General features: G+C 33.7%; 1 protein-coding gene across 1 annotated transcript; it reads right to left on the bottom strand.

Moving 5' to 3' along the window:
- Positions 1-1,108: 1,108 nt before the first annotated feature.
- RERGL (RERG like) lies at positions 1,109-13,049 on the bottom strand. Its single transcript, XM_025995586.2, has 5 exons — positions 12,958-13,049; positions 11,529-11,585; positions 7,783-7,856; positions 6,748-6,896; positions 1,109-4,394 (listed from the first exon to the last, which is right to left on the bottom strand). Exons 1-5 carry the CDS (start codon positions 13,007-13,009, stop codon positions 4,112-4,114), a joined length of 615 nt encoding a protein of 204 aa, XP_025851371.1. The 5' UTR covers positions 13,010-13,049; the 3' UTR covers positions 1,109-4,111.
- Between the last annotated feature and the right edge of the window lie 324 nt (positions 13,050-13,373).

Genomic DNA, 13,373 nt, shown 5'->3' with positions numbered 1-13,373 from the left:
AACCTCTTTATTAATAGTGCATACCTTGTATTAAATCAAAGCCATTTTAAAGGCCCCTCCCTTTTGGCATTCCCTTCCTGGGCTGTTGCCCCTCATTCTGTGTTATCTCATTGAAGCTCATCCAAAGTGAATGACAGCATCTTTTTTACTAGAAGCAGCATAGGCAATTCCCAGCCTAGTGATACAGCTTAACTCTCTCAGAGATTTATAGACACACTTGCTATCTTCCACCTACAATATTCTATGGTCTAATGTTGATGTATTTGTTTCTCTGTAAGCAGATGTAGTTTTCTCACTTTGGAAAACTGTAATTTATTATTTTTTAGGTTTTTGCAAGTTTTTTTACATGTGAATTATAGTCACAAGAATTATAGTCACAAGAAAACATGTGAATTATAGTCACAAGAAAATTATAGTTGAGACAACTTCAGGTCTGGACTATTTTGAAGCTAGTTGGAAGAATCCTTTTTTTCACCATTTTTCCCCAGTAAGAAAGCCAAATATTTTGTATTGTCTGAATTGCCAAAAGTTTTAATAAATTATCTACTCTAATTATCTATTATCACATAACAACCCCAAGACAATGGTTTAACAACAGCCAAACAGCAACAATGGTAATTATCCTCACAAATCTGCAACTGGGGCAAGATTCTCTGGGCTAACTCATCTCTGCTCTATTCAGCATCAGCCAGAGCAAGGTTAGAAACTAGAATCACCTGAAGATTTGCTGACACATTGGGTCTCTAGTCAGGTGCTTTCAGGGAAGCCAGATTCATACATGTTGACTCATGGCTCCCAAAACTTATTCCCAGGGAGGCACACATGGGACATTTGAGAACAGATAACATAGGAACAGATGGGAGTTCTAGCACCTTTCCCAACCTGGTCTCCTAAGTCCTATCTATTACTTCCACCTTATTCCGTTTTTTAAAAGAGAGTCAATAAGGGCGATTCACAATCATGGAGAGGGGAATTAGATTTAACCTTTTGATGGAAGAAGTGTCAAAAGTGTGTGAACATGTTTTAAAACTGTCACATCATAAAAGAGGAAATTAATCCAGTAGTTTTAAATATCACTCTGGAAATAATCAGGTGTGCATTTCTAAAGTTGCTTCACAGACACTGCACTTAAAATGTAATTTTTTTAATGTAAAACTGCTTTTTTCCAGGTTGAGGTAAACGGAAAAGCAAAATTGCAATATGATGGGTTAATATACATATATATTGTAAAATGATTACCACAATCAAACTGCAATCAATTAACACATCTATCACCTCACATAGTTATCTTTTGTGTGTTTGTCTGTACAAGAATGTTTGTTTGCATTGCCATGTTCCACTGATTCCTTATAATGAGATGCATTATCCCAAATTATCCTGACAAAAAAAAAAACAAGGTACAATAAATAAAATTTAAAAATACATATGAACATTAGTATCCTTAACAGGAATTTTGAACTCTGAAACATTACAGACACATATGCTTGGATTAAGCTATTAAAAAATTTTCCTACCATTTTGACATTAAGAGTTCTTGCATATAACATGAATCAATATGTTGTTTTTCATACAAAATCATCCCAAAAGAATCTTTCTTAAAGTAGGAAAATAATTCTAAAGAATGAAGACTAAATCTCTAAAACGGAGATTATCCAAGAGAATGAGGGAAAAAAATTAAGGTATAATGATTAAACTGGTATGTATTTACATATAAACATATACATATAATGTCATTGAATATTGAGACTATAAAAGATTAATAAAATCCTTGTAAATAGTTTTTTTATTATTTTTTAATCATTGTAAATAGTTGACTAAAAATATTATATCACTGAATTTTCTAACATAACATCACACAATAAGAGTTTATTTCCCATTTACATAGCAATCTAACCTGAATGTCCCTAGTTGACAGAAAGCTTTCCTAAGCTTGTGATATTAGTCCCAGTCATAAGAGGACTGGGCCTTATTACATGGAGGCTACCATGAACTTCATTAGCAAATTATCCCATTTGCCAGAACTTCAAGATGTATACTTGGTGATCTACCCTTTGTATGTTAGGAAAGGTGGCACATGGTATAGATTTCTAGGAAGCAATCAGTGATTTTGCCAGTTGGTCAGAGACCAGTATAAAGTAAAACTGGAAGACAGTGACAAGAAAGACTAGAGAAAAAAAATGTATGAATGGATCTCTTAGAGAGGGCATAAAATATACATATCTTTGTGTATCATGTCACTGCCCATCAGAGTGCATCCACCAAGGAAAAGTCACTATACAACCAGATGGACAGGATGATCTGTCCTGCAGATATCAACTTGCTCCTTTTCTTGGCCATCTTTGTGCTTACAAAACGGATCCAGGATAACAGTGGTCACAGTGGCATGGATGGAAGCAATGCATGGGCTTATATGGACTCTGTCTCCATCTAGCTGATTGAGTATGTCACTTCCAATCAGCCAGGATTAGGAAAGGAGCCTCTGCCCCAGATATAGCAGCACTTCTTTGGGGGTGGGTGGATAACAGGAAACAAGTTAAATGCTGGCATCCAGATTCTGCTCTTCCAGGATTCTATCACTGGGCTGATTGTGAGAAGCACAGTTTCATGGCAACATCCCTACTGCCAATTCTGATCTATACAGCACAGTCACAGTTAAGTTTCTCAAAGTTGTCTATGCCTCCTCACCTCCTCAGCAGAGGAAATTCCTCTGAATAGTTCCAAGCAACACAGTCAGACAGTGGGTTTTTGGGCCAACCTGCCATATCAGTTCTAACTCCCCTATCTTTATGACTGTTCTGAGCTCCTTTATATTCTATCACACAGTGTGTTATTATTTCCACTACTTTTACTGTAGTGTATCAAGGCCAGGCTTCCAGGGAACAGCAAAGCTACATGGATGAGCTCTAGGTGTGGCTCCTATAATGTGGAATCATGACTCATGGTGAGGAACACCATGTCAATGAATTCTCCCTTTTGCAGGCTCATGTTCTGTGTCACCTGTCCCCCCATTTGCCTACCACCCTCCACTCAAGCTCTTCTTCCACCTTGGCCCCCAGGTTCTTGCCAATACATGTTAACCAGCACCTGTAGCATTGCTTGTACTCTCAGTTTAACTTCCTGGAGACCTAAACTTAGTTATCAGTGATTCGGCTGAGGTTAGGTCTAGACCGTAACTTGAAATGCAGTGAGGTCAGCAGCAGTGGTACTTAGGTCCAGAGGGTAAACAGCTGATTTTTGAAGGAAATTGTCCTCAAAGAAATCTGAGAAGGCCCCAAATGTTTGTCTAATACAATATTTCTTTAAGGACAATAAGGTCTTCGAGGCTATATATACTTAGCAACCAGCTTTTACTTTTTCTTTTTCTTTCCCTGGGATGTATGGATCTCTCTATGCACTAAAAACAACTGATCTGTTTTGTATAAAAAGCCATGTAAGTGAATTTGTGAGGATTACCCTTCTTAGCAAAGACTACAAGCAGAGGCAGAATTTTTCATCATCAGACCAAATAAAAAACAGCACTTACAGGCAAGGAACTTAACTTCTTATGGCCTAAATTATAAGTAAAATAAGTAGTATGAGTAATAAATAATACCAAGATGTAAGCAAGAACTCACTGAATTACTGGAAAGGCACTTTCAAAGTTAAATTCATGCATTTCTACTAAATTGTGAACTTTCACAAGTTTATAAATTCAGCACTATATTAACTATGTGAAATACAACTACATATTTCATTCAAAAGAAATAAATAAAATAAAGGTCACTTGAGGTCTATGGGATGGTAGCTTAATAAAATTATTAAGCAGAGTTTATTCGGCAAGGCTAACTGCATAGCAATGCATCAATAAATTATAGTGAGTGCTATTCCATGTAATAAAGAAAAAGGTTTAATATATAGTTTTGGTTGTTTGTATCTTGTCACAATACAAGATACAAAGATACAAACAACCAAAAAGGAAAACTATATATTTGAAAACACGGCTGTGGCTTATATTCAGTCATTTCATATCTCTAAAAGAATTATTTTTTAATTGCATACAAAGGGTAAATTTAATATCATGTAAATATCCGAAACTGTCTAATATGATAAATTCCCTAGGATTACATGTCTGCTAAACAGATTTCCGTCTCTTTCCAAAAACGTTATTGATCAGTTTAGCCATTGATTTAGATCCACTGGGTCTTCTCTTTTCTTTGAGTTTGAAGTTTGTCAGGATGTCCTTGATAATTCTGATAAACATCATTTCCACCTCCAGAGATTGCTCTGCTGCAGACAATTCACAGAACTGGCATCGGTTATCCAATGCCAGTTTTTGCCCTTCTTCCCAGCCAACCTCTCGTATGTGACAGAGATCTTGCTTGTTACCAACCAAAAGCACTGCTGATTCCACAGCTCTGAAATACAGAACATAACTCTGGAATGATTATTTTACATCTCTTTTTTTTTTCTCATTAAGTAGGTTTATATCAAAATGAATTATGACCTCCCCCCCCAAAAAATACTGTGCATGTATGTGTTCCTTATAGTCATATGTATGTGCATGACACATCCCCATTTACTTACAAAAGCTATTTTATATAGAATCTGATGTGTGACACTGTAACAGCAAGAATCTTAAAGCAGAGGATCTGCATTAATATAAACCTATTTTTGAATTCTGGCTCTGTTTACTAATAAGGCATGATTGTTACTTTTCCCACTTTCAATTTTCCTGTATGTAAAACAATAATAAAATAGCAGTCATTACATAGAATTCTTATAGAGATTAAACTAAATGATATATATAAAAATATCTAGTACAGTGACAGGCAACAAAAGATGCTTACCAAGTATTATTTTTCATTTCCTTATCAGTTGAAAGAGAAGGACTAACTAATGTCTCTTTACTGAACAGTAACTGTACTCGAACAATTTAGATATAATTTTCCCAAGGAAAATATTACTCAATACTCAGTGCTGTTTGTTCTTTGTTAATATCCATTATACTACACTTTAGAGAAAAATGTTATGATCTCATGACCTTGTACAATTTTTCTATGTATTTAAGAAATATGCTTCTTTGTTAAGATAATTTCTTCAGCAAATATCAATATATTCTCCTTGGTTATAGTGGCACATTTCTAAAACAGAGTTTCATTTGAAGGCTGTCGTAAGACAACTAGTCCTCAAATGCCACGGAACTCTGCCAAGTTATCTACTTTAGAGGAAAAAATGGATAAATGCAGTCTTCAACTCAATCTGAAGAGATGTTGTCTTTAGATTCTGCTCAAAGTTGGTTTCATTTCCAAGATGGTGTGAGTGGTGAGGGAAAAAAGCACTGTATGTGTTAGACTTTGAGGGTATTAATATCTTTTTCTATATAGTTTATAAAACTATTATTAATGGGGAAGATGAAGTGAAATATTTTGAAGTATGAGTCACAGATATCAGATGCAACTTTATAAAACAGGCATATATTTTTGCTACCCGAGTCTATCTACAGATTGAGAACTGGAAATGCTCTAAAAATTATGTAGTATTTCAAGAAAATTGCCTGAAAAATGTCAAGTATAGGTGATTTTATTTTTATGTTTTTCAATATTCGTAAGGGATTCTTTTGATTTGGAGGAATAGCAAAGGAATTTTATTACTATCTCTTACCTAAGTCATGCTGCTTAAGTATGAGGCCATTTAATGCTTAAAACAATTTATTTCAGAAAAAACAAAACAAAACAAAAAACAAAACCTGTAATATTAGAGGAAATCAGAGCTGTGAGGTACCTTAGCAAAATCACATCCTTTTTTCCTACCATGTTTCCAATAGTTTTATAATCAGAAAAATTAGGTCTAGAGATTAAAGTGGTTTACCTAAAGTCAATCAGATATAAACAAGAATTTACATCAATTGACTCCAGGGAAATACCCTTTATTAATTATCATCTCATAGTTCTTGATAATTAATATTTAAATAGATATAAAAACATATACAAATTTTCAGTACTAGCATTGTGTTTGTGCTTCCCATATTAGAATGTTATTTCAGACTCTAAGGGCAACTCTGATCAAGAGCACAAAGAATCCTTTATATCAGCATGTTGAATAAAAATACATATTTTAAATCCGAAAGGCTAAAGCAAAAAATAAGAAAATTAAGTGGGAAATTGATAGGGTTAAACTTATATCTACTAATGCAAGAATGGTTTAAGGCACAGTTATGTCTTCCTTCATAGTTACTTGTGTCAAAACCATTAACAATGGTAAATCATTGATCAGCTCCTTATTTTTGGAGGTGAAACAGAGAAAAATGTATTCTCATACTCAGAATTTGTAATGGCTTGATTATTCAGTCTATTTTGCTTTGATAGATTGAACAACCCAATGACTACGAATTGGATGCCAACTGTAATAAATTTGGATTTATTTAGTATCCTTAACATTTTTGTGGGAATGAAAAGGAAAGGTTGGAAAGTGAACTGTCTTGTGTACAGAGGACCATTATTTTGCAAGTGAGTGTCATGTTAACAATAGAAGCTGTCTTGTAAAATAGCCATTTACTCAGAGCAAGTAACTGTTTATGTCAGCCAGGATATAAAGTATTCTCATCTTATTCCTTTTACTACATGTGTAACTCCTGTGGAATGGAAGGTGAATTGTTCAGGGCTGTTAAATTTTGTAATTGGAAGGCTGTATTAAACTCTTCCTAATGATGCTTATAGCTATATGATGATTTACTAAAAAGAACGGAGAGAGGAATGAAGAATATCTTACCTTTTACAATGACTAGTTTGAGGCTCTCGAATTCTGTAGATCAGTGCTTTTGCAAAAGCAAATGAGGACCTGTCACTGATGTCATACACAATAACAAACCCATCTGCCCAATGCAGCTCACTTGTGAGGGAAAATTTTGCTTTCTGTGGCTGAAAATGAATCAAGCAAATTGAAATTGGTGGATATTCCACGTGTATTTTATACTTTAGACAATTAATTAATGGAAACCCATTTCACCTAAAAGGAACTTCTTAAAAAGATGTATTTGTTTGTTTGTTTGTTTGTTTATGAGAGACACAGAGAGAGAGAGGCAGAGACATAGGTAGTGGGAGACGCAGGCTCCATGCAGGGAGCCCGATGCGGGACTTGATCCCAGGTACCGGGGATCATGACTTGAGCCAAAGGCAGATGCTCAACCGCTGAGTCACCCAGGTGTCACCAAAAGAGACTTTAATAAGCTGAAGACTGATATTTTCTCAAAGGTAGTTTCCTTGGTTCTTTCTTCCTTGTCACTCTTTCTTTAATTAAAAGTGATTAAATTTTTTAAATACAGAGGAAGTATAATAAATTTTTATCTATCTCACTTTTCACTAAAAAAATTAAAAAAATAATAATTTATTTTAACTTATTTGTCTTTGAATAGACAAAGGAATTTGTACTAAAAATCTACCTTACTCATGGTTTATTGACAGTGGATGGTTACAAATGCAACTTGATGAAAATATAAACTGAACTGAGAAGCCATTAAACTATTAACTTCTAATAGCTATATACTGCGACCTCCTAGAAATATAAATGCGCCTAATATTGCTATTTCAAAAATATTTGTACTATTACATTTTTGTCAAAACTCTATGGAGAAGCTAGATAATGGAATTTATAATATTAAAAATAATCATAAATTTTAATTTTAAATTTTAATTAGAATTGGAAATAAATTTCGCTTTTAAGACTGGCAACTTTATTTACATTTACTCTTACCCAATCTTCTCCAAATCATGACTGAAAAAATAAAATTATATCTGTTTTACTTACTTGAGAACAGGGGTCATATATTTCTAGATTCAGTTGCTTCCCTTCCAAATACAAATGCTTACTATAGATAGATTCTGCAAAAAATAATAAATAAATAAATAAATAAATAATAAATAAAAATTTAAAAATGTATATATTCATTGTCAATATGGAAATACTCCAGAATTTTTCTTAAAAAATTAGCATATATTTGGATCACAGTCTCGCAAATTCAACTAGTCATCTAGTAGAATACTACAGTGGCTTTTTAAAATTATTAGTGGTTAAATACATGTATTTGTTATATTTGCTCATATGTTTCTTACAAATAAACTTTATCACCATATCTATTCAACTACATGCTATTGTGCTTATATACATATCTTCTGTCCTATAACTATGGATAAGGTATCTATGTTTCTTTCTAAAGCCAATCTATTCATTATGAACTGGTTGCCCTTTACTACTGATCTACTTAAAGACATTACCCCATCAATTCTCCCTCTCTCTTCTGAATCATAAGTTGTTCCTCTTCACTATATCATTACTAACAGCTGAATTTCTCCAAACTTAACAATCCTTTAGATCCCCTCCAACCTCTACAGTAATTGCCCTATTACTCTGCTGGTCTTTTTGTGAGTATCTACAACCCCTGTGTCCAATTTTTCTCCCCCAAGTTCTTTGAGTTATTCCAATCAAGCTTTAGCTCAAATAACTGTTCTTATCAAGGTTACAATTTTAGATTCACTGACTAATTCTATATCTTGATCTTACTCGCCTCAGTAGCATTACTATAATCAATCACTCCTGCCTCCTTAAAATGTTTCCTTCCCATGGCTTTCAAGGCAACATACTCCCATGCTTTTTTCTTTATTCCTTGTTGCTCTGTATTAATCTTTTTTTTTTATTTTTCCCATCATGTATTCTCACACTTCAAACATAGGTCCAGTTTATGGATCTCTTCTCTATCTATACTCCCTTGTTAATCTCATCCAGAGTTTTATAAAACAATTAGCGTTGATGGACCCAATTTATATCTGTAGTCTAGACCCCTTCCTTGAACTTCAGATGCAAACAACTACTGCTATTGTACATCTCCCTTTGGACACCCAATAGACATCTCAACCTGAACATACTTAAAACTGAAACCCCAATTTCCCTGAAAAGACTCTATCTTCCACAATTTTCCATTTCATTAAGTGACATATTGATAACTCAAGTTGATCAGGTTAACAGCTTTTAGTCATCCTTGATCCTGTCTTTCTCTTACCTCCCATATTTATCCTATTAAAAATTCCTTTTTCATTCTCTTTAAAGTATATTTTGAGTTTGTTTCTTATCTTCTCCATTATTAACACATCATTATTTTTGTTTAGATTATTACCAAACTTCCTAATTCAGGTCTCTGCTTTACCCTCTCCTAACTCCCTTTTCATGCATACTCTATTCTCAATACAGGAGCAAAAGTGAACCTTGTAGCCAAATCCATATCACTTGTCTGATCAAATCTCTCCAGTGGCTCCCCATCTCACTTGAATAAATCAAAGCCTTTAAAATGCCTGAGAATGGCCCTCATTGTCTAGTCCTCCATGACTTCTCTGGCTATTTTTCCTCAAATTATTTGTACTCAAACTACACCATCCTCCATACCATTCCTCACCTCTTCCAGAAATTTCCTGCCTCAGAATTTCGGTAATTATTCCTCCTGTGAGAAATGTAATCCTCCAGATATTTTCGTGGCTCAGTTTTTACCACCAGCATGTGTCTGTTCAACCCTAATTATCCAATTTTAAGTGGCCAAATAGTATAATAGTGCCATTCCCCCATGATGTTTCCTTTTTCTTCATAGCATCTATCACCATGTGATATAACTTATACTTAATTTTTTTAATGGACAGTTCCTTCTGGAATATAAATCTTATGGAGGCCTGGATAATTATTGTTTTCATTCATTGCTATAGCTTTTTTACCTAGAAGAGTACCTGAGACATTGTAGGTACTCAATAAATATTTGTTAAGTGAATAAAGGCCTATCTTTCTGTAACTTTTCCTCGGGGTTTAATAAAAGGCCTACTTCTCTCCAAAATGGCACACTGACAAAAAATCATGCCCCATTCAATCAATGTAGCACATAGTTAAAGACATGTAGCAAGCTTTTTGGGAGCCAACCTCAGAGGGTTAGTGATGAATTTTAAAATCCTTTGAGGTTACATTTAACGAAACTATAACAAGTTTCATTAAGCCTTAAAGTCTATTTTCAGACAGTTCCTTCTAACTTCATAGATTTACCACTGACTGTGAATCATAAAGTTCCTTTTAGACATTTAAAAGTATCTACTCAAAACTCAAAAACTGCCCCCAGGGGTCACTAACTCTTAACTTTTTAGAATTTTATTATCTTCCCTTTCTGGTCTTCATTTACAAAATGGAGTCATTTTTTTGCTAGTTTGTTCTCATGCAAGGATGACCTTTTGTTCATTCGGTTGTCTTTTCAAAATTTCTCTCTTTTTTTTTAATGGATATGTACCAGCCAGAATTGTGTGCACTTCATTTGTTTATAAAACTACTTCTTATAAAAGATTAAGGGGATTTGTTGATGTTATTTTTGGGTGTGGTTTTATGTTATGTTTTGTTATTCTGAAACATTTTCTCCTGCCTGGCTCCTACTTTGTTTTATATTGACTTTTCTGGCTGAAGTATTTGACCTGAGAAATGAAGCAATAAGAATTTCTCTTTCTATGTATTTCTTCTTTCTTTAATCAGTTTCCAAGAACTTACCCTAAAATGTTCACAATGTCATATGGACTGAAATAGTATATTAGAAACATGTAGAAAGCAACACAATGCAATACTTTAAAGTTACTTCCTAAAATTCTCCAATAATGCTACCTCATGAATGGAGGCTAATTTTTTTTTTTTTTTTTTTTTTTTTTTGTGAAGGGAGTTATTTCTCATCGAAAAACACACTGGCAATGATAACTTCCTATTACTCTAAGTAGAAATTATTGAAAAAAAATCATTCCCCTTTCTCCTAATTCTCATATGTTTTTTTTTTTAGACATCTATTGTTCTTGTTTAAAAAACAAAGAGCAAAACACTTTTCCCCCATGACTTAAATCAGGTGAGATATTAGTACCATTATATTGATTAATTGCTGAGCCAAAAATATACTCAAAACTCTGCCAAAATTCTTCACTTTTTATTAATGCCCCACTGTGGTATTTCCCATATGTTATGCTAATTCTGATCAAAATAAATTTAGAGCAGAGTTAGTAAAATGATTTTAAGAAACTTAGTTAAGCAACCTAGATAAGTATAATCTTTAATCAGGTAAAATTGTCCCATTATATTCACACAGTTTTACAATTAACATAAGCTTTATTTTGTCATTCTAGTGCTTTTATAATTAATTTGTCCTTATCTTTTGACAGATGTTTATTTAATTTCAGAAATCTTTTATAGTTTGCAAAAATATTCATACATGCTTTATAATATTGGCAGGAGGAGAATCTCAGTTTTAATGTTCTAATTTTAGCCTGAAACAAACTGACTTTCTAATCCATCTTACCTAACATCAACTTGGGTGAATTTTATCATAAAAGAACATTCAAGTACCTATTTTGGCATTTCCAACCAGAATCTGAATAAATAAGTTGCTTAAAAGTGCAACAATGGAAAATTCTATCAAAATGCTTCAGTGATCTTAACTGTAGTTTAATTAAAATGCTGACATTTTAAAGGTGATAAAGTCTCGAGTGGTGACTTACCGAAATTAGAGGCATATTCTCCAATGAATCGTTTGGTAAGAAACCTTACTGTAAGGGCTGCAAAACAAACATGCTGGACTTAGGGTCTCTTCTGTTTTGGGACACAGATAACTTAGCTATGTACATGAAGTTTTATCTTTCAGTTAAAAAATTACCAAGCATTAATACAGACCTTAAAGCTTTATTAAATTCTAGTCTAAATAATAGCAAGATTTTCACTGTACAACCATAAAGATTAAAAGACTAGAAAGAAAGTGATCTGTCTATTCAAATCACTATGTAATTAATTCATGAATGCAAACAGGTAAAGCAGCTTGCCTTATTTAACAGAATCAGAGCTCTCATTAGGTTTGAAACTCAAGAACTATATCATCTCTTTATATTCTTTATTGTACTAAATCTGGTTCCAAGGTGCTGTGTGCTATAATGACAAAGATAAGATCAAGCTTTTACAGTTGTTTGTGAGGATATTGGGACTTCAAAATCCAGGAAACCAGAAAAAGGATCTCTATGGTCAGTTGCAGCTCCTGGGTCTGGCCAGCTGTATGGTTCATGAAGTTCAGGTAGCTCTTTGGTGGCATCCTGGCCACCATCATAATGGAACCAAAAACAAATTCCAGTAAAATAAAACAAAACCATGGCTTTCAAAATCAGGGCATCCAAAAAAAATAAAATAAAATAAATAAATAAAAAATTAAAAAAAAAAATCAGGGCACCTGTTGCTCAGTCCCCAGGCACCTATAAAGCCATGCCTGTCCTAAGTTTTCTCACTTCAAAAATACTGCATTTAAAAAGTAATCCACAAAAAAATTTAAAATTAATGAAATAAAAATAAAAAATAAAAAATAATCCACAGTCGTACATGTATGGCTCAGGCAATTAAGCGTCTGACTTCAGGTCATGATCTTGGGGTCCTGGGATTGAGCCCCGTGTCAGGCTCTACACTCAGTGGGAGTCTACTTGTCCCCCTCCCTCTCCCTTTGCTCCTACCCCTGCTCATGCTCTCTCTCAAATAAAATAAAATAAAATAAATAAAATAAAATAAAATAAAATAAAAATCTTTAAAAAAATACACAGGTCTCCATGAATTCTTCTCTGCCCTTAGTCTCAGAGCAGAAGAATCAGTTCAAGACTACTGCTTTGCCACTAGTGGATGTGAGGGCAGGTGTGGTGGAGTAAGAAGTAGTTGGGACAATGAAGGAGGAATTTACTATTATTCCAAAGAATTTTAAAAAAGCATAAATTAATACTTCAGTTATCTTCCTCAAACTGTTTATAAATTCTATAAATATACAGTTAATTGCATTATTACTCATAAAAATGAAAACTTTTAATGAAAAATAATGTTATATACCTATATCTATGAGATCAATATATTTCTCACTCTTTTTGCATTCTGAACCATGCCAAAGGAAACAACATAACTCACCAGATTTGCCTGTTCCTTCACCACCCAAGACAGCAAGCTTCACATCATTCATCTTGTCTTTCTGCTCCTGTCTTCTGGAGCTATACTGACTTGAGCCCAGCATGTGCTTTTAAAATACTTTTTAATAATGCTGCTATCATTTCTCTAAGGCCAACTCCGCCCCACACTCTTACCGTCCAATAATAACTTTATAAATGTTTTCCTGGAGTATTTTTAAATATATCCCATTAAAAAAAAAAACACTGCAGTTACTATTTAGACATAAAGTCAATAGTTCTTAAGTCAATAGTTAAGAATTTCACAGAAATTTTGCAGAATTTCTTAACTAAGCTAAGAAAGCTTAGCCCCCAAGCCTCTAATTTTATGTACACAGAATCTACTTTTCCCTAGGACCTAGAAAAGTGATTTCTCTTAGA

This window comes from Vulpes vulpes, chromosome 8 (assembly GCF_048418805.1).
Source record: "Vulpes vulpes isolate BD-2025 chromosome 8, VulVul3, whole genome shotgun sequence".
In the NCBI taxonomy this organism is placed as follows: domain Eukaryota; kingdom Metazoa; phylum Chordata; class Mammalia; order Carnivora; family Canidae; genus Vulpes; species Vulpes vulpes.
This window is presented reverse-complemented; position numbering and strand designations above follow the sequence as displayed.